Below are 23,120 nucleotides of genomic sequence, written 5' to 3'. Positions count from 1 at the left end.
CCAGCAGAACAGAGAGAGTAATCCTTCCACCCTCCTCAACATTTCCAAGAGTTTTATGTTAGACTCCAGGAAAATCCTTGCTACCCTACAGTTGCAAAGAAGAGGGAGAGCTGTGACTAATTGGGAACTTGGGGAATCTCCACTCCAGGAGGCTTTTAAGACACCTTGAACACTGTCAGGCCTGGTTTCTGCATAATCTCCTGTTGCCTTGGGGCAGAGCGGGGGAGATAAATGACTTCTCGAATCCTCTCCAAATGTGAGTTTTATAAAAATCTAGTTACCTGGTTAATGGTGCTTCCCTTTTCTTTTCAAACCACAACTCTAACACCTACGCTTTTCCAATATTCCTGAATTCCCCGAGTCCCTGAACTCATTAAATTTGCCATCAATAGCCCAGAGATGTCCTCAGCCAATTCTTTCAGGACTATTGGAAGAGAACTATTTATGCCAGATGGGGAGTACTTCATATTCTTCACGTTATATGACTAAATCACTATTTCTGATTTTCCCAATCTCAAACACATTATTTTCTGCCTCTTTCTAAAAATAGTTCAATACCATTCACACAAACATTTTTATTCATAATTCAATAGAGAAATTTCCATTATCCTGAGTGTTGTGAGGCTTGGGCTTTTATTACATTTTATTTTCAGTTTTCTACACTTCATATTTTCTAACATGCATTAATTTCCACATGTATCCTCTCTTTTCCATTCATTATGAGAAATGTTTATATTTCTAGTTTCTGCTTTCGTGTTACCTCTGATGTAGGTTGTTATCCAAAACTGGCCTTTATTTACTGATCAATGATTTCCTAATTGGGAACTTTTAAAAGTCCCTTTCACCTTTTTTATTCTCATATTTGCACACTCACACAAACATTTTTAAAATTCTCTTTTAATGAATGAGAATTGGCCAGAATAATATTTCATGTACATCCCATTCACGATACATTCATCTTGTCAGTGCTAAGAAGTTTGCAACGTTATTAGATGGATATATTGGATAAATGCTTGTCTTTACCTTGGTACTGTTCTCCTCCATCACACAAGGTCTCCAATGAGAATCTTCAAAAACTAATTCCCCCCCAGCACCATTTTTCTTTCCTTACATTACACACAGGTGCTTAAGGAATAATTTCCCCTATTTTCTCATTTGATTCAGTTATGTGTTTCAGTCTTACTGTTTGCTATGACTTCCTGGATAGATATAATTTGAAATCCTGTGGCTCTGAGGAAACAAGATTAAAACAAGCAGTGGTTCTTACAAAGGAGAAAAAAAAAAAAAAGAAAAAAAAAAAGCCACCACCCACCTTTTACATGAACTTTTTTCCCAGAACACCTTCTTACCTGTTTCTTAGCAAGATCATTTTTTAAATGAAATTAAAATTTATCATATTGTAGAGCCCATATAATTATCCTTTCCATACCTTACATGCAAAGATGCATGTTCTCCTTAGAAAAGAAGGCTGCTGTTAACCCTACTGCTCCATCTCCCTCTGGAATGCAAACCAACATTGTCATAACCAATGTTTCAGTTTTACAACATCCTTTTTTCACACTGCCTTTCTTCCATTCTCACTTTAAAAATCAACATGAACCACTTTATTCTCATGTTATATCATTATTAGCATTGCCAACCATTGCAGACCCCTCAGTTACACCTTTCTGAAAGCAGGACAGTAGAGTTAAAAAAAAATAAATTAGCAAGCTCTAAGTTAACTTCAGGGTTTAAAGTTTCCAACCACAAACACATTTTAACAAGAGCATTTTTCCTCCCTTACCAATGCCATTTCACTGTAAAATAAGCAACTGTAATACTTTAAACACCTATCAAAATCTCTGATAATCAATTGTTGTAATTTAAAATTTATAGATACCAGAGGAGGACAGAGTTATTTTCAATAAACATAAATCCTTGCTCCCAAAAGAAATAACAGCAAAATTCTGTGTTCTGTTTCTTTCCATTATTTTAATCCCTGTCTATAACACATACAAATACATCAAAGGAAGGGGAAACATTAAACAATTTATCAGTGAAAAGCATGCAATATGAGTCTATTAAAGACACAGTCTTTCCCAGTAAGTTGGATTCCATGTTTTATTTCATGGATACCAAGTGGAACCTTGGAAACCCACTTGATACATTCAGTGGCACCAAATGCATAGAGAAAATTTATCTGTCAGTGCAGAAACACGTTACAGTTTCTACACTGAAATCTTTCTAGGATAACAATTACAATTCCAAATTGTACATGGTTAGATCTTAACTACTTATTCTGCCACCCAGCAGGTTATTTTGCTCTAAGACAGCTGTAAACGTTTTGTATTTTAAGGCACTTGCTTCTCCCATGTGAGTCTTACTCATCAGCACAAGAAAAAATAAAACTACTGAGGTAAAAAGAAAGCATACTCACATTTAAAATAAATGGGCTTACCTCAGGAAAAGATGAGGCCCCAAGTTTTCCTCAGATAATTGTGGAATGGAAAATGAGTAGATAATATCCTACCACTCCTAGCCTGTAACACAGCTTTATCCCCAAGAGCAGTGTCAAAGTGATTTCAAAGTGATTTTGTTGATCAATGCACTTTCAGATGGGAAAGTAAGGCAGGAGAAGCTTGTGAAATCCATAGCTCAGCCAGAAGGGATGAACTCCTGTGTTTGTAGTACACCAGAGTGGTCTGAGCACTGCAGTGGCAGCCCTGCAGGACAGGCAGTGAACACAGAACACAGGAAGTCCCAGTAGAAAGAGGCATCTTGCTCTACTCTAATGTGCTCCTCCCAAAGAATGAAACGGGGGGAAAAGGTGGTTTAGGTACCAGGGAAACGATGTGTTCTTACCATTGACTCAGCTTCAAGATACTCCTTTCCAGCAGAGATTGCTGTTAAAATGAAGTGAGATAAATTAATGCTGCTCACAGCTCCAGAAAACAACACCAGAGCTGTATTATTTTTCTAAGCTTTTGGTTCCACATGTGAGATACAAGGAGATCAAGAACTAACCCTGATAAAAACAGGAGTCACAAAATGATGATAGGAGTCCAGCTGCCCTATGTAATAATCTTCATTCTGCCTTGAAAATACTAATTGATATTCAATTCACCATCATGTTCATGTCAACAGTAGATTACTGGGCAGCATTTCCTAAATGAACACGAATACCTGAGAGTTTTGTCAGCCCTGTTTATTAACCTGAGTATATCTTCATTAGGGAAATTAGAAACAACTGAAATTCAGATAAATGGATTTGTCTTTCCTTGCAGTGGTAAATGACTTGTGTGTTGAAGCCAATTCTCTTAGGTTGGGACTAACGCTGAATTTAGTATTCTTCACTTTGCTGTTAACCTTTTCTACTCTGCATTCTTACACACAGTTTCTTTTATGTCTTTTACTGTAATACTTGTATTGAGTGGTGATAAAATGAACAAAAAGTTTATGTCACAACATCCAGAAGTGAAAAAAACCCCACAAACCAACATACAAAAGCTTTTGGAAAATTTTAACAACAGCTATACATAACTGTCAGCCAAACTAATTAGGAAGTTAATAACTCCATGGCTATTGCTCCTATACTCCATACTTCTTGGCATTTCCTCTTCAAGGGGGGTAGAAACTTCACACTGGAGTTCATGGGCATAATCAAACCCACCCTAGGCACCCATTCTTCTTTGCCCTGCTCTGATCCAAAGACGCAGCCTCTCTAATAGGAAAGAACGAAACGTATGGCAAAGGTTTGTTGCCTTTTCCCAATGCACACCTGGGGAGGTTGATACAGAAGTACCCTTCAACCTCAACATCTGTCTTTTTTTAAGTGGACTGAGAAGTGTGGAATGTGGAGTTTTCCACAGCAGTCCCTTTAAAGAAAGAAGTTTTGAAGAGAACAGCTGATAACGTCACAAATAGGAACGGGGAGGACAGATGGCCTCTCTCTTGACTACTCAAGTAGTCACTTAATAATCATAATGAAAAATTTGCAGTTTGATGACTCTGAGGAACAGAAGAGACCAATGTCAGGAGAGGGACAAAGGCTGAAGCAACTGAAGTTTGTGCTTGACTGGCAGCACAGCCCCTGAAGAGCTGTTTGAGAATCTCTGGCTCAAGAACTAAGACAAGGGACCAGTCCAGAATTTTTGGCAGAGCCCTTGAGGGTGGTGTGTTCAGAGCCGCAGAGCTGCTTCAGACAAGCTGAGAGCAAGAAGTGGGAGTCTGAAACTCTGACACAGAGGCAAACCTGAGATGGGAACAACAGTCAGGGAAGTTCCAGACAAAGGCAGGCTCTTCTGCAGCGCCCAGGCCCACTACTTCTGTAGTTCAGCATAACTTTTTAACTCCAGGCAGCTAAATCAGAGTGTACCTACATCCAGTCCATATTTTTACATCATAAAAAATGAAATGGGGTCATTCCTATTTTGCAGGCAGAAAAGTTACAATGCAGAAAGCAAAGCAAATCTGCATCCAGGCAGGAAATAGCAGGTCCTGACTCACCTGCTTTTGCCAGCCAACAGGAATGCTAAGCTTGTCTGTATGAAGTGGTGCAGGGGCTGGAAAAGCCCATCAGTTGCAGAGCTCTAGTCTGAACTACCACTCAGAATTCATCCACAAGCCATACAAATGGGCCTCCAGAAGTGACAGGACATTTATTATTATCCACTCCAGACCTATGGCAATGCCACACAAACAGGATGAAGATACTATTTCATACTGAAATAAAAATACATGCTCCCTGATCTCCCTATTGACCCAATGTCCTGGTTCTGGCTGGGATAGAGATCATTTTCTACTTAATAGCTGGTGCAGTGCTGTTTTGGATTTAGTATGGGAATAATGAGGGTAACACAGCAACGTTTTGTTGTTGCTGGCTAATGTTCACCCCAAGCCCAGGACTCTTCTAGTCTCATGCTCTGCCAGTGGGCAGGTGCACAAAAGGCTGGGAGGGAGCATGGCCAGGATACCTAAACCAAATTGGCCAGAGGGATATTCCACACCCCAGAACACCATGATCAGTGTATAACCTGCAGGGTGTCGGCTGGAAGGGGCTGATCATTGCTCAGGAATGGGCTGAGTGATGTGTGAGAGATGAGTAACTGTGTTGTGCATCACTTGCTTTTCTTAGGTTTTGTTTGTCTCTCTTTTTAATCCCAACTGTTGTTGTTCTTTTTCATCACCATTATTATTATGATTATTATATTACATTTTACTTTGTTTCAGTTATTAAACTGTTCTTATCTCAACCAACAAGGTTTTACTATTTTTGATGCTCCTCCCCATGCCACCAGGGAGGGTCGAGGGATTGAGCAAGTGGCTGCCTCGTACTTGCAATGTACCAACAATGACACCTAAGAAAGCAAGTGACATGCAAAGGATAGAGGAGGACTACTAAGTCTACATTTGGGGTTTTTCTGCTGGTTAGAGGCAATGTGGTTAGTAATGACTTTAGCTGTCAGTAGATAAGGCAAGTCATCAGTAGAGCCACGAGTTCTGGGCATATCAAAGCAGAAGCAGTCATGACTTTCAAATGCGTAAATGCTCTCAAGCAAATTGATCAGTTTTTCTCCTTTGCTTCTTGAAGTGGTATCTCATTTTTTTGATACGTTATCTGCCTGAGAAGTGAACTATTTAAATATAGCTGGCCTTACTGCTATAGCCTGAAAGTGACCATGATGCACAGAGAAGGAGTTTAGCAGAAGTCATATGAAAAAAACCTTCCAGGTTGTAACATAAAGGCAACTCAGAAAATGAGGCTACCATTTGGCTATATTACATGTTTTCTTCTTTTTTTTTAAACACAGAACCTCAAAAATACACCAAAAGAAATGCAAATTCTTAGAAAGCAGAGTTGTTACACTCGTGACAAATATTCCCCGAGATATCTCCTAGGTTTATATTCATGATGTTAAAATGTTTTTAAACTCCTTTGATTAAATATCCACACAGCTAGTCAGTTTAATGTTTTTGAGCTTTGTAATTCTCTGTTTCACTTCATCAATCTGTCACTTTTTCCACTAGCTTTTCATTTATAATTTATGGTGTCAAGCACCAAGTTTTCACAGCATGAACATTTTACAGGTGCTAGGTCAGGCTGTCAAGCTAAAGTACACGCTAATAACCAGTAGCTTTGAAAAATCTTGGTCTCTATGTACAGTGGAACATGAGCATGAAGGTTCAACTGTTTTTATCAATTAATCAAGTTTGCAATACCTTTAACATTATCAACAAATAAATATACAGCATCTTGTCACTTACTTGACAGGAAATAACTTTGACTATCTAACCAAAGATCAAATTACTTAAAATATTGGACAGCATGGAGTACTCACCTCTACTATGCACAGACTTTGAGCTTTGAATGATATACTTTTAACACACATTTATGGAGATTTAAATTTCAAAGATAACTGAAGAGCATTAAATAGATCTGAGAATGCCATCATTCATGTAATAAACTGTTGAGTAACTGGTCTTGTATTCCACAGTATACAGCTACTCTCTTTTTCCTTTTGTGACTATAAAATAATCTAACTGGAGAAAATAAACTAATTTTTCTGATTTCACATCAGGAAGTGAAAGTAAAAAGACTGCTTTTGCATTTTTTTAAAATTTATTTTTCAAATTTTCTGTAGTGCAGGAGGTGATATAGACAGGTACAGCACTACATCAGTAAAGGCAAGTGCTGGAAAGGCAGCAGCTCTCTGGGACTCGGCTCAAAGCATCGCTTCAAAGGGCTACTTGAGACTTAAGTGCCTGTTACACAACCCAGTGATGCAAGAGCAATGTCACTGAGGATGGCTGGAGCACTGCCCAGGGACTCTGCAGGCAATGCCAAATATAGTCTATATAATAATACACACACACTGCTAGTGAAGAAGACAGGAACCTTTATGTTTGAATGATTACCACAAAGGAAATGTTTGAATTAAAAAGTGCTTTATGACATTTTTCTTCAAAACTTTTTTTCCCCGCTCTTTTGCCATTCTTCCTGAAATGTCTGAGCACAAAAAACATGACAAGCAGACAAACAGCACCACGACTGTGGAGATGAGTTACTCTATTAAGGGAAATACAGGCAATAATTTAAAAAAATGTTCTTTCCTCCTATCTGAGGACTACAATATAATGCTCAATGAAAATGCTCAATTTGTCTGGGAAGGCTATCCAGTATACCACATAATTATAGAATAGTTCAGGTTAGAGGGGTCCTCTGCAGATTATCTAGTCCAGCTGCATTGACGGGGACATCTTCCACTATCCCAGACTGCTCCAAACCCCATCCAACCTGCCCTTGAACACTTCTAGGGATGGGGCATCCACAGTTTCTCTGGGCAACCTGTGGCAGTCTTTCACCACCCTCCCAGTAAGGAATCTCTTCTTTATATCCAGTCTAAATCTACCCTCCTTCAATTTAAACCAGAGAGGAAGAGAGATGTTATGTTCAAAAGCCAAAAAAAAAAAAAAAAATCATAACAGAAGGCAGAACTGGAACTGAAGGAAAAGAGGGATTGGAGAATGCAGGAGAGGTACTGAAAAGTGGTAACATTTAAAGGCTGTACAGGAAGACAATGAACACTGTTAAGAAGAAACATTATTATTCTTTGCACATCAGGAATGAGGCAGGAGCTGGAATGTGGATACAGCTAACAGGTTTTGCACACATTTGCCTCCATTAAAACAACTTGTCACCACAACTGTAGCTAGAATCCAAAATATGTCATCAGTAACTGATTAGTGTAAAATTCTAAATCGCTGTCTTTCCAAATACAGCAATTTACCAGACATACTAAAACTAAGACAACTAAAGCTGTCTTCACTTCTCATTTCAGACTGCATGGCAGAAGGCAAGAAGCAAGGTTTCATTTTCATTAATGACAGAGTTATTCTGGAATAAACAATATCCTTGATAGAGTTAGCATACATTAAATTGACACGGTTGGATCTATGAATAGTTTCAGGCCAAGCATTTTTTTACCTCGTGTATGGGGATTTATTTTGGCCTGTAAAAAGAACTATCGAGGATTATAAGGAGTCAGGCGGAGAAAATCAGTGTTAAGGAAATACTTTATGGTTAAAATTAAGTATATGATTACATCCCTAGTTAAAAGTGCTACTATAAAGGGGAGAGCATGTAAAATTTGTGGTGATGCGATGTTTTTATTGTATTTTTGTATGTTCTTTGTACCCTAATGGTTCATCCCTACCTTCCCCACTCCTACTCCCAGTTGGTCTGCCCCAGATCCAAGCCGCTCCCCCAGTGCTCCCAATATGGTTATCCCCTCCCTTTGTTCTGGCACCTTCCCTATCAATCACCCAAACCCCTCCTGGAGTTCTGGACTGTTCTGTGTCTGTCACCCGAGCCCTCCCTAATTACCCTTCTATGGTCCCCGTCAGTCCCTCGAGACCCTGCCCCCTCAGGTACCTCCCCCCTTGGAAATCCCCTGAACCTCGAGGCCCCATTGGGGCATGTGATCCCTTTCCCTCCACCCCTCGAGACTATTGATCCACCTGAATGTCTATCCCTGTCCATATCCCTCCCCCAAAGACCCCTATTGGTCCCCTGTCGGGCCATCCCCCGCTGTAACACCTTCCTTTATAAGGTGTTGCACAGAGTTGCTCTGGGCTTGGCTCCCTGGATTCCTTTTGGGCTGTAAACCTGAAGCTGTATCGAAAGGCAACCCTCCCCACAACTTATCTTCTCCCTCATTGGGGCTGCTGACAGCCACAGCACCTGGAGCTTCAGCTTCCCTGCTCCAGAGGAGCAGCTTTAAAGCCGGGAGCCTTCGGCTGCTCCCCACTGCTGCCGCACACCGCAGGTGCTGGCCCGGCTGAGGAAAGCGGTCACTGCGACAAAAACTGAATACTGATTTGTCACACAAAGTTCATAAACCCACACCGATTGATCTAAAGCCTCCTTTATATTACTAGAGCTTGCAACCACCTTACCTGAGCAACTGGAAACACTCACTTTCCCACCTGTTCAAAATCATTCTCAGCCTATGAATAGAATATTTGCTCATGGCAGGTTGCTCTACATTCTCCACAAATGCAATCAATTATTGTTTAGTGCTGTTTCCCATCACTAGTAATGAATGCCTTGATCGGAATCTCAGTGTGCTTTTTTGATTGCCCACGGTCCCTTCATTTCCAGTGCTTGCTCTCAATCAGATCGAGTGATTTAAATCTCATATTTAATTTAAAACACATGAAGGGGGAATTTTAAGATATTTCATTCGTGTAAATACCAGATTTATAACAATGAATATTATCTTTTATATTGCTACACAGCTCAATTTACTTAATCTAAAAGCAATATAACAGAGTAAGCACTGAGCAATCCTAATAGCCAAGCAGAATCAAATTAAGGAAGAAAAAGCTGACATCTGAATCGTAATGCATTAAGGTAAAATTACAGCTGAATTTGAGGATAATTTTATTCAATTTGACTTCACGAAAGCAGTACTTCTTCAGCATTAATTCAGAATTATACAAACCAAGAAGTGGTTTGAATCTATAAAAATTATTTATGTTTTCTTTTAAGATATCATTAAATTGCTGTTTGTGTGACAACACCATATTGGTAGTGAACATTTTAGCTTATAATGTACATTTCATTGTATAAATGCCAGAAATAAGACTGGGTTAGGCAACTGAAGTTGTAAAAGAGTTTTTTAGCTGCTTTAAATACAGCTAAACGTGAGCAAGTTCATAAAAGGCATGGTTTTGAGACATTTAACTGTGGAATTCATGGTGCAATTCCTCAAAAATAAGTCACGAGGCTGATCTTACTTCTTTTTTAAGTAATGTTCTTGACCAGGATAGGCTTGGTCTAATGGGTTTTTTTTCATGGAAAAGTTGGGAGGCATTGCCAACTCAACTACAGGCTGAAACTCTATTGGGGGGGGTGGACTATTGGAAGAGAAGGAATAATTCTTCCTATCTGGGATAATAAAGAAGAAAGGACATTAAATATGAATTATCAGACAATCCAAAGGGAGCCGAGTAGAATTTATTTTATGAAATAGGAGTGTAGCAGCAGCCACCTTCATATTAACTGCTGACAAGCCAACCAAGCACCAATCCAACAACATGGGAATGAAGGAGACAAAAATCCCAGAAAATGCCCAATATTCATCAAAGTTAAAATACTACTGTTGCACAAAGTACCAGTCAAATCTTAGCAGCAAAGGTGTATGTGGTCCTGGCCACTTTTTTTTTCAAGAAAGAGTGAATTAAACAGGATGAAGAATAAGCAAAGGCAACTGTAACTGTCGCAGAGATCAGAAATCTCAAATGAAAGACAAAAGCCACACACCAAACCCCAAAAGAAGAGATGTGACTCTTCCTACAACAGTGAGCTGGATAAAAAATGAGAATGGAAAGATGGTCTTAAGCTTTGGGACAATGCCAGCACAAGCATAAATGAGTAAGCACCATTCACTAATAAATGCAGCCCATAAACGTATTTGAATTTCACAGCACTGAAGTTCAGAACAACTTTCCACCAGGAGCAATGAGGGAACATGGCTTAACTAGATTTAAGGTGAAAGTTAGTGATTGTATACAGCATCACAGGAGGCATTTGATGGTGGTAACAAAGCTTTTTCCCAACCCTTTGCTACAGAGCCCCTCAATGCAGCGTAAATAATTTTGGCACATACTACTATAATGCAAATACAGCTCTTTCTCTCAAGAATAATTAAAAATGCTTTCAATGCCAGTAATGTTACAGTGACATATTTTCCTCACTGCCATGGAAATGAAGCCACTTGCTGAATGATAAACTGCTCCTTCCACTGCTAATTTCATTTCCTGTCTTGGAAGCCAAGGGTCACCTCTCCCTCCAACCCATCTGCTTTTGGTTCACAGTAAAAAGAACTTAAATAATAATTGAACCCTCCTCACAGAATTTCAATACAGATCTCTGCAAACTACTGCATTTATCTTAAACGTAAGTGTCCAAAGGGCATAATCCACATTATGGACTAATAGCCTGTAAAACTGCATTTTATGAACTGTAGCAGTTTTCAGCAATAAAAAATAGAATCAATGGACTCAAGTTGGTAACATTTCTACTTCACATTGGAATTAATTCAATTTTTGTGTTTTTTAAATTATGTACATTTTAAAAAGCACTAGAACCTGTTTGGAGTCTACAAATCTCTATGCTTACAGCTATGTATGACATACTGTTACAGAAACCTTCTTTTTTAACCACCAGACTAGACTCAAAATTCTGTAAATTACAATATTCACATAAGAAAGTCAGGAAAGTTAGATTGTTTTTTTATCTGCTCTTCCGTCTTCCTATTTTCTTCCCCTCCTCTCCCTTATCAGAAATGTACAGTTCCATCTCACTATCTGAATAAACGATAGCTCACTGCTATTTTAGCTTTAGTCATAAAAATTCATTACTTCAGTGTAATGAAAATCGTACTGATGTGCCTCACAACTGCATAAATGTTTCTCTGCTCAAAGAACACTACCTCCATGAAGCTCACCAAAAAGAGTTTTCCTTTATTCATAAAGCATTTCATAGCAAGACTATTTCTTCATTTCTTTCTATAGTTTTCTTAGTTTAAACCAGATCAAAAAGCTTTTAACACATGTCCCATGAAATAAAGGCCCTGAAACCCAGACATTCAAAGTAATTTTTTTTTTTGTGCATGTTGAATAACTGTGAAGTCAACCTGAGCTGCTACCTGGCAGCTCAAATAATCAGGTAATTTGGATGATGCATTCACTGAATTCAGTGCAATCACATCTCATCTGGAGATAAGAACACCAGATATCAGAAAAGAATAGCTTAGGTCAGAGAAAGACTCAAGCAGACAAAATCACAGTTAAAGATAAAATATTTCAGTGCAAAAGACTGAACGAACAGTTCTTCAGTCCCTCTTTCCCCAGACTGAACATCAACTCATTAACTTTTTGTTTTCCTACAGACACTAAGAAAAAGAAGACCCTTAACTAAACAGTGCTTAACTGAAGGGTATTATTTTATATAAACCAAATCCTGCACCACTGAATTACAGTGTATCCTTGATTTTATTTACACAACTCAGTGCAGTTCCAGATGATTCACCTCAGCCATCCATGCTTGCAAAGGGACATACAGTAAATTACCTTTGTGCAGGAAAAATATTTGGCTATTTGGGGATTTTTTCATTCATTTATTCCCACTTCTGGAATTTCAGGTGAATTACTAGAACCTTCCAATTTAACAGGGTGAGTCCCTTACAAAAATGAAGTCATTTGATTCCACCAACACTGACACATGTAGTTACTAACTACACTGGGGGGTGGTAAGGAAAGCTGTAGGGAACACTAATGTAAATTATCTGCTAACAGAGCACATGGAAAACTCCTGTTTTGAGGCATGTGTACAAGTGAAGAAGATACTTAGGCCAAACATCTCCACAGGGTTTTTACAAGGACCTTTTTATCATAGGGCCACATTTCACATTTACTCAAATAACATGGAAATAATACTGACAGCTCAGGAGAGAAAAGAAAGACCAGACCAGGATCTCTATCGCCGCAGCCACACCATGATTCAGTGGTTTTATCAAAACTCAGAAATTGTAGGGGTATTTTGGACTCATCTAAACCTTCAAGCAATTCAGAATTTCATAGAAAAAGAATTAATTTCTGTTCTACATAAAACAAACTAGATTATAAACCATCCAGCCCTCCAGGCTGAAGCCTGAACAATCAGATGAGCTACATGGTAATTTATCCATTAACCTTTACAATGTGTGTCCCATGATCCACCTGAACCACAAATGGAGGAACAAATGCAAATCAAGAAGAACACTGTTGTCACTAGATTTAGTGTAATCTATATACAGTTCTAAATGTCAACATCTAATCAAGCCTAATCTATTATTGATCTCCTTTTTTGTTTTCAAAATATTCATCTACGGCACAAATTTCCATCAGCTTTTATTTCTTCAGGCACACCTCTCAAGTATAAAATGCATCTGTCAGACTAGAGCTATTAAAAATAATTTCCTAATTTGCTTTAAAGCAATTGAAACCTACTAATGCTAAGGCCTCGGGACATCACTTAAAATCCAAACTACTCATTACACAATTTGTAAGGCAAATTATTAGTGGTAAAGTGAATAGGATAAGCACTACTGGAACTTCTCATGTACTCAGTGATGCTGCAGGGATGCCATGAGAAAGGAACAGCCTCAGAAACTCCCTACAAGGGTGACCTCCACCAACCTCCTCTATGGTTATGGCTCTTGTTACTCAACTCTTTGAACTTCCAACACCGTTTTTTGCCTTCTAAACATGGAGTTTAAACACGGCAAATGCAAGTTTCAAAATTCCTTTGCTGCTTCATGTAATCTACTGGCAAGGTGCATGTTTTCATTATCATCTAATGCTTACACCCTGGAAGATGGCAGCTCTCTTGCCTTAAGTAATTCAGATCATTTAGTAGAGGATTACACTGTCAATCTAAATAAAAACACCCTATGTGAATGATAGTTGAAGAGGGGGAGAGAAAAAAAATGAAGCTTCAGAATATAAAATTTGCAGTAGAAAAGGAAAGTTTGTATTACCTAAATTTTTACACTAATGGGATTAGCAAGTCCCACACTTAGAAGTCAGGAAAAGCCAGAGCTGAAGTAGTCCCTGTGGCTCAGAGTCTCCATCAAAGAGAGCTGGTTCCCGTGACAGTGGGAGTCAAACAGCTCCCTGGGCCAGCTGGCCAAGGTTCCTGCTGTGAGGTTCAGGCCTTGCCCTCAGGAAGGCTCTTAAGACACCAGGTACTCAAAATGGCAAGAAGGTTTCAGGTCTTTAATTTGTGTGGTACAAATCTACTTCATCTTCAGTGACCATTTTGAGAGACTGGGTTTTGATACATCATGGATTTTAAAACAGGAAGACAGTGCTCCTAGCAGAGAACAACTTTGTTATGGACAGGAAGAAAAATGAGTTTCACTGAAGACTACACTGAAAGCCAAGGTACTGTATCTACCTCTGCCACCTACGTGTGAGCACATCAAAAACTAATTCCTTGGAATTTGCACTGGGTGTCACAGACTGCTGGTCACCTGAACTAAAAGCTTTGGTCTTTAACTCTTCTCCTCAGATCAGTGCTATAAAGACATGAAGGCTTATTCAAAAGAATATTGTGAAAATAGTAGTTTTGAAGAGATCCAACACTGAAAAAAGAACTCTCTGTGCAGCCTAAAGTTTGCACAGAGCCTTGGATTAAACAACAGTGACGAAAAATGCTGGTGGATTCCTTCCAGCCACCAGCATTCACCTTTCTACGCTAGATGGGATGCCCTTTAGCTAGTCTGTAGGAAAACTGGAGTATATGTTAATATCATTATATTCACCTCTGTCAAGAGGAACCGTTAAACGTGGAATATTATGTGATTTTCTGGTTGCCTTTTGCAATCCCAGACTTCTTCAGATGCAGCTTTTACGATACCTGTCTCTAGTGGGACCATTTTTCCATCTGTAGTGTCACTCCTTCCTTTTAATACAACACCATCTTACAAAAGCAAATTCTTACCCTTAGCATGAGATGTGTATCTATGTTTCTTAAGAGAGTTAGGTTAACTCTTTCTGAAATTCAGTGTAAATCTGTAATTTAATGACATTTTTACCAAAATCACAGGGTAAGCATTCCTAGTTTTGTCTCTTCACAATAGATTTTGGGTTCCCACTGCATCTGATGGAAGCTGAGTGAGAGTTTGGCTGAGAAGCTGTGTGCCACAGCTCTGATCATGTTTCTCCATACCTAAATGCTAACGGTATTCATATTTACCTAAATTAAATGTTCCTCTAAAAAATAAAGTCCACTCAACTAAATTATTAAATCTAAAATAACCCTCTGAGTGCGTGTTTCTAGTGTATCATTCTGGCATGGACGTGTTTAGCAACTTCTGTAGTACAAACAAAATCAATCTACCAGAGACAAAGGTTTTACATTTCCCTTGCTTTCCTTTTCAAAGGTCTTCAGCAGCCACACAAAACTGGACTGTGCACACAAGGACTGTGGAATTTTATATGGTCCCACTTGGTTTAGCAGAAAGTGCTGGATTCAAACCACATTTTGAAATATGAATCCTTCATCCAAATGCTTTCCGTGCAATCAATTTCCAGCCACAAATACTGGAAGCACTACAGAAGAAAATGGCTAGGTCTCCTTTGATATTTTTTATTATGTCCAAAATATGTTTGAACAATTCTAAATTTTAGCGGAAGTTTTTTCTATAAAATTTGATTTTAAATCAGCAGGTGAAATCCACTGAGAAAATTAGCCTGGGAACATTCAGAAAGATAACTTTACCCCTATTAAAATGCTAGTGCATTATCTTATGGAATGCTTTCTATTTAGCTCTTTCATTCCTTTATTTTAAGCAAGAAGCAACCAGCAGTCAGAGAATACAAATTACAGCAGCAAGTGCACTCTAACCAAGGGTCCCTAGCCAAAACAAATCACTCATTACATGCATCAATGATACTGTTTGCTGTATGTGACTTTTCCCCTTTTGTTCTAGGTGCAGAAGCCATTAAATGGATTGAGGCAGTGGAGCTCCCAGCAAATTCATCTTTTAACTATGTTCTCATTCTGTAGGTGCACCTCCACAGGAGGTTGTCGCACATGGTGCCTGCTGCCCACCTTCCTTCTGCACTGAAGTGCCACAGCACTGACTATTTTAATCTAAAACTTGTGTAATGGCAAAAACATGCTGGCATGAAGGAAAGCTGTGTTATCAATGCAGTTAACATACCCAGATATTGAAATGTTCCCTCTGGATTGCTGTGTTTATGTCACTGCTTCTCACCTAAGTATCGCTTGTGCTGTCCCACTTCCCCTCATCAACGGGATACCGCTCCTCTTGGAGAATCTGCCAGCAAACACCAGACACCTTCAAAGAGTGTCTGGGACTCAGATACCTTACAGCAAATGAAACCACCTCTCAGGAGGAAAAAACATCTGTCAGCTTCTTAGAAATCTACCTAAACACAAACCAGGAATTTCTATTTAGAGACAAAATACATTTTAAATCCTCAGATGATTCTACAGAAAGGACATTTTATTTTTAATCTAATCTCCTCATGAAAGTGCTTTTGAATCTTAAAGACCTGGCCCTACTTGACTGTCAAAAGAAATGGTCAGTCAATAATTTTACAACATTTTTTTACTCTAGTCTTAATTTAAAGATCGAAATACCCCTAACATCCTTTAAAAACACAGGAAGCTTTATATATTTAGAACAGGAATAGATCCATAAAAGAAAGTAATAGTAGCTGCTGGCTTGAAGGCGGAGGAGTACTATGACCTACTGTAAAGCAATTGTTTAAAGAGCAGAAAACTGTTTGTACAGTATCATAAACTGGGGGGGTGGGCAACACCCATGCATTGTTTGGGCAGGGTTTATTATCCATAAAACTATCTACAGCCTCATTAAAATACCTTCATTTATTAAAATTAACAAATCTCTAACTATTAATTATCGAGGTATTCAGCAGCTTTTTTTTTTTTTTTTTTTTTACAGGATGGTAGAATTTAGTCCGAACACAGATAGCCAAGACAGTAAGTGAGAGAAATGCTAACTTCAAGAAGTATTATGTTGTGTGGGTGAGAAAAATCAGCAGAACTTTCCTGCTGACTTGGAAAATCTTTAGGGGGTTTGGGTTTTGCTGAGACGATTTTGGGTTTTGTTTTGGCTTTTAGGGTTTTTTAATACAATGGATTAGCCAGCTTCAGCTATAAAACATGCAGTTTATTTAAAGCCACGATTGGTCTCCAAGCTTTGCTCTGTAACACATTAAAATTAGCACTGAGGTCACAAATGGGCTGCTGGATTAACTGAAGTGATTTCTCTTCAATGATTATTTTGAGCAGACTGGTTCTTAGATGTGGGAATGATCAATAGCCAACCTACACAAAAGGTGTTGCAATATTGATAACGAAAGCATCCTTGGAACTAAAATAAGGATAGCTGGAATAAGTGTTAGGAAGACTAAGGGGATTATGAGAAACGAACAAGCTAAAGATAATTTCACTGTTGAATTTTAATCACTTTTGTATGGTCCAGAAAGACATACTGAAAAAAATTGTGGTTTTATCGTGTGAGAGACATCTTTTCAGCAGTAATTCTCAGTTCTAACACCTTACCATAAAGATTGACATATCATTTACAAGTTAAAAACCAGCTTCTGAAGGCGTATTGTTCACAACAGATAGTTTTTTGTTCACCTCTCCTGCACTGTAACATGGCTTCTGGAGGTCAGGATAGATTTTGGATAAATAATTTATCCAAACTTGTCTATTTCTATCTATTTTATCGTTCTCCCTGTCACAGAGTTCAGCATGTTAACGGGCATATCAAACACAAGGCCAGCCTCATCTTTGTGTCAATGTCAAGTTGGGGAAATCCAAGGATCCTAATGAAACATTCCAGCTAACACACACAGCTGGAATAGGAATATATCCTAAAGCAGCTATACTATATTGGGATATAAGAACAGTAAAATGCTTCCCATATTGTACACATGCGTAATTTTCCCCAAATCCCTAATCAGTTAAATGAGATTTTTAAACATTAGACTTTTCATGAAAAAAAAAAAAAAAAGCCAACAAAATGGGTATTGACTTACTCTGTATATTACTGACAAAGAACTTATTGAACTTCTAGGCTTTCCTAAAATTCTCAAGTGAAAATTCTAACATCAGATACCCTAAACAAGCCCTCATGCCAAGTAATGAACTAAAAGTATCTATCTGGAAACACAGAAGAGATTTTAATAAGAAAAACTCAATTTCCTACATGCTTTTTCATTCTTTTTCTTTGGTAAACTTTTTGACTTCCCAGAGGGAGTGATGTCTGACCAGATAGTTACATTTGTAAACTTCAGGAAACACTTCAATTCCTCTGTGGTGTTTTCACTCCTGTAAATTACATGAAAACTACTGCACTGATTTAGTTTTTAAACTGTATCTGCTTAAGCTATGCATTTATTAATATTTAATATTTCCATGCCAATCATGCTCATTTGTCCAAAAAAACCTTCATATCCAGACAGCACTCAGTACTGCCAAATACAACACCAGGAATGTGTCCTGAACCATTAATTGCAAATCTGTTCATTTCATGGCAGAAAAATACAGGCTTTTGGATAACAAGTCATTTCATGCGTATCTACAACTGCAGAGGTTCCCAAGTCTTCATTAGCACACAAGTCCATATGGATGTGGGATTTTACACACTGGTAAAAATGTTCTTAAAAGTTTCTTAAGAACTTGAAACTGAAGTATGATTTTATCTACATGCTGAAAAGGGAATGACACACATTAACTGGCTTTGTTTATTTAATTTTCTCATGTTTTTGTAATGACGTAAAAGCTCATTGAAGTATGAGCTGGACAGCTGAACAGCAGAGTTCACCGGGACTAGCACAACACAGGCAGCAGCACAGCCTTTTTACAGTACTTTATAAGTCCTCAAAGAGATATCCTCTAGCAGTAAAACATCAGCTTCATTCACAGAAAAGTTCAGTCTCTCTACACTTAGTCCTTGGTCTCCTTATTGCTACTCAGAAGAAATTCTGAGTTCTGTATTCAGAAAGAGTGCCTGTATGTGGTAGATGGCACTTCTGTAAAAATAAATATGCAAATAAAAATGAGCCAACCTCTTTGATGAATACCTCAAGGTCATTAGTAATCTACCCGATATTTTACTACCAGAATCAAAAAGCTTTATTACCTACTTGGAGCTACCCAATTTACATCAAGTCATTTACATCATCACATTTACATTGTGAAAATAAAGGCTGTATGAATTTCAGAACTGACATTTGACGTTATTTCTTATTTCAACTTTTTTTACTGTAAGAAGAAAAAAATGAATGCAGGTGCCTTCTAGAGGTATGAATAGAAAGACCAACATTGCATTACCTGACAAGAAGTAATGACACCCAGAAACTGAAAAAGCAACAGCTTTTTTACACTTCACTGATAGGCAGGATGCATTAGAAACTCTGCAAGTTCTGTAGTTGGCTTCAGGAATTAATTGTCTGGTGATGAGATAATGGCAGATACAACCTGAAAGGAGCCAGGGTACAGAAACTCCTTCTGGTTTACATATATGAAGAAACAAATATGTTTTCTCATTTTTATGTATGTAGAAACATTCATGTGTGCGTGCTTAGCACAGGAAACTGTTGAGCCATTACCTGGTACGACCTTTATCTTAAAACGTCCCACATGTTTTGCATAAGGAACTGCACAGGTCAGATGCCATTTTCTGTAATTTTAGGTCTGACAGCAATTGCCCAATTCATTGTGTTCTAGCAAGCAAAGAGCAAAGCTACACCACGGCACGCTGAGATCTTGCACAGTAACCTGTTCATACTGGATGTCACGGACAACCATTGAAAATCTGTATGAACATTCACTCAACCTCCACCATTAACTGAGCCCTCTGTTCCAAGCAGTTCTGCCACATACTGCAGTGCTCACTGCTCCTATGCAATTCCATGGCCTTGCCCACTTACAGGGTTTTTCTGAGCAGTAAAAAATAGCCCTTGGCATGGTCATAATATGTTTTTGAACTGATCACTCCATGAAGATGAGTAAGTTCACTTCCCTGTCAATTGTATTGTTTGTGCCTGCCTTGCTACAGATTCTCTAAGACACCACACATTGATTTACTGGCTGAAGAAGGACAACCTAAGAGCCTTAGAGCTGTATAAAAACATATGTAGTTCTTTCTGTTTGACAAGAACAAAAAAGATTAATCCAACATGGTTATAATAACAATTTATAAGACCAGAGTATATTATTTTTCTGAAAATCCCTCTTTAATAACAGGAAACAATCCAGTAAGAACGAAGTGGGAGACCTGTCTGTTTACCAAATCAGATTAATAAACCTATTTCCATCCTTTTCACTCAAACAATCAAGAGACCCAAACAAAACATTGCTTTGCAATTTAGTATTAATGCTGGTATGTTTCTGAACACAAAATAGAAGACAAAATGTAACAGATAGCAAAGTTAATAGTTGTAATAATTATTAGTGAAAACCCAACAGCAATTATTGCAAAGGTGTTTTCAACACATGCATGCTGAAAATATCACTTCAGGAAAATTTAAAGAAATTATGTTTCCTCACAAGATTTAAAACAGTACTTTGCAGCTGGGATTCCAAGTGTTAGTAACCGGCATTTTAACCTTCCACATTTAAGTGTTTCCACAAAGGGCAACTTTTTTATTGTAGTAACTTCCTTTCCTTCAATTCCTGGATTTAGAACAAGTTATCATTAAAAGCAGACTCTTTTTGCTAGCATTTTATTAACCAGGTGGGGGTGTGTGTATTACAGCACCTGTATTAATTCAGTCTATTTTCAGTTCACTTGGGTTTTGTTGAGTTATATTTAGTGAGCTGTATTTATTACTTGTTTTCTATGGTGATATGGCAGTGCCAAAGGTAAGAGGCTGCTTGTTCTGCTGAAGTTTGGAAGCAACGTGCAAAAAAAGAGGTTACTCAGAAGTTAGGAAATTCACCAGTACTCTCTTGCAGCCAACACCACAACACCTGACCTTGTTAGGAAAAGTTACATCAACATCAAGAAACCACTTCATCCCTGACATACTTTGATAACTTTTCTCCATCCTTTGCTCACCTTTTAAAACACTATTTAAACACTACTGATTTAATCCCAGAATATCAAATACTAGTTTAGAAACCTAATCTTAGCTGCATTATTTGATAAAAACTCTTTGCCTTTGATGCTATTATGCTGCCTTAGCTATTCTACAACACCAAGAATATATATTTTTTTTTAAAATCACATCCATGTGTCATGTTAGGCCTTGTGGTAACGCAGCAGACATTAGCATGCACTAATGGCTGTGACATCAAAGGAAAACTGGGTTGTGCCACCATGAGAGTCTGATGTCTTCCAAGACGTAAGAAAGGGCAAAAATCAGCCTTGATAACGATTGTAGGCTCTACAATTACAAACTGGAATTATTCATCACATTCAGCATGGGAGAGATAAAGGAATCATACTAACTCGGAATGTCCTTGCCATAACTCACCCTGATGGCACAGGGGCTTTGTGGCCATACCATGGTTCTTCCCCATTCTCTAGAGATCTTATTCTCTGATTTTACTGTTACTGAGGTGGTTACAAAGAACACTGAAAACAAACTGCAGAACAAAAATGTGAAAACACATGAACCGTATATTTGATAGTACTCCACGACTAAACCCAGTTTGTTTTCTTTCCCCATTACTTTCCATCATTGCCAATTTCAACACTCCTTGAAATTCCTGTCAGCAGCAACATTTAGAGCTACCCTTCAGTTCCTGTATTTTCAGTCACATCACACTAAAACCCAAAAAAAGCCAGATTGCACAAAAATAATGTTAAAGGTACAGAAGACTCATACTTTAGAAGCAGATGCATCCTCTGCAACTTAAATAGAGAAATGTACATAAAACAAGCAGTTCAGAAAATTCTCTGCTCTATCCAGATATTTGATAACATATAGTGTGATGTTTCATAATCAGGTCTGGGCTCCTTTCTTCAGCTCTTCCAAACAAAATATTTTATCTTCTGCGTGTGCTACACATTTTTATTTCTATAAACAGAATGATTCCCTTCTTAATCCGGAGGTACTTTTCTTAAGCGCACACCTTACAACCCAAAGAATTAAAATACCGTGTTCAGTGAGACCTGATGAGAATGCACCTGTTACAAAGATCCTAAATGGGGTTTTTTTTCCGACAATCAGCCCGTAGCGTGCAGAGATTAGGTGTTAAGGACAGCCAGGCACCTTTTAACAGTTCGCTCACCAGCAGCAATTCCCCCTAAGGCGCGATGAGCTCTCTCAAACCCATTCTGAAGGGCTTTGCGTTCGGCAGGACCGAAGCAAACCTTAAACCCACAGATCAAGTAAAATGATGCTACCGCTCCACCTCGCCGGGAGGTAACTTTCGGTTCCCTGCTCTCAGTCCCACACCCCGGCGGCTGAGGGTGCCCGGGGCGACCGTGGAGAGCTGCGGGCAGCCGCGGCGTTACCCCCGGCGGGGGACGGCAGCTCGCCCCGCTACTCCTCTGGCCGCAAGCGCCCAACTTTTGGGGGCGGCAGGAAGGGGTGGCCGCCGGGAGGCGCCCGGTCCCGCATCCCTGTGGCCCCGCATCCCTGTGGCCCCGCATCCCTGTGGCCCCGCATCCCTGTGGCCCCATCCGCGGCCGGGAGAGGCCGAGCTGGCGGCCGCAGGTGCGGACCCTCCCTCACAGCCGTCGCCCGGCGGAAAGTTGCAGGGAGCCCGCAACGCAGCGCACCCGCGGCCGCCCTCACTTACCGTGGTTGCTGGCGACGTGCCCGGCGGCGGCGGGGCGCGCTGTCAGCAGGGGGAGGAAGAGGCCGACTCTCCAGAGCAATGCCCTCACCTCACTACACCCCATGGCTGGTGGCCGCCGAGCGCCCCGCGACCTCGGCCCGCGGAAGCTGCCCGTGCTCCCCCAGGCCGGCGGGGACCGCCGCCGCCCCGCCGGGCTGCGCTGCCTGCACTGCCGCCGGGGGCTGCGCGGGCCGGGGCGGGCGCATCCACCGCCGGGGTCCCGGGGCACGGCGGCAGCCCGGAGGGCGAGGGCGGGCGGGGGCGCCGGGACCCCCGCTGCCGCCCTGCCGCGAGGGGCGGCGGCGCTGGCAACAGGGAGAGCTCCGGCAACTTCCAGGCGGTGGCGGCGGGGGGGGGGGTCGCGCCCCTCTCCCTCCGCCGGCTCCGGCCGGTGGCACCTTCAGCCCCGCAGGAGCGCCCCTCGCAGCCTCAGCAGCCTCCTGCACGGGAGCAGCCTCCTCCCCCGGCCGCGCCGCACGGTGTCCCGCATCCCCGGCCGGAGGCAGCGCCGAGGGGCTTCAGGCTCCCACGGTGGAGCGCGACGAGGGCGAGAAGGGCCGGCGACTTCTCACGCTCCCGAATGCATCAAGGAAACTTGCAGGGCGGCATCCCCGACCCTCCGCCGCCGTGCCCGGCTCTGCCGCTCGCCCCTCTCAGTCAGTCTCTGTCTCTCCCCCTCTGCCGCGGAGCAATCAGAAACCAGGCGGCTCTGGTGTGATGTTCGCTGCTCCCTCCTGAT

At 40.2% G+C, this 23,120-nt stretch overlaps 1 protein-coding gene across 4 annotated transcripts in view; it reads right to left on the bottom strand.

The window, feature by feature from the left end:
- Nucleotides 1–22,576, bottom strand: part of EPHA6 (EPH receptor A6) — a 388,929-nt gene extending 366,353 nt beyond the window's left edge. For 2 of the 4 annotated variants that reach the window (XM_032095757.1, XM_032095772.1), the window contains exon 1: nt 22,343–22,576. In XM_032095757.1, the coding sequence (XP_031951648.1) occupies nt 22,343–22,445 (103 nt within the window). In that variant the 5' untranslated portion in view covers nt 22,446–22,576. The remainder of the gene's footprint in view (nt 1–22,342) is intronic. The other 2 variants (XM_032095765.1, XM_032095781.1) reach the window with 1 other exon arrangement.
- Nucleotides 22,577–23,120: the final 544 nt, after the last annotated feature.

The sequence above is a fragment of the Corvus moneduloides genome, chromosome 2 (genome assembly GCF_009650955.1).
Source record: "Corvus moneduloides isolate bCorMon1 chromosome 2, bCorMon1.pri, whole genome shotgun sequence".
In the NCBI taxonomy this organism is placed as follows: Eukaryota; Metazoa; Chordata; class Aves; order Passeriformes; family Corvidae; genus Corvus; species Corvus moneduloides.
The sequence above is the reverse complement of the archived record's forward strand: the minus strand, read 5'-3'. Positions and strand labels throughout refer to the sequence as shown.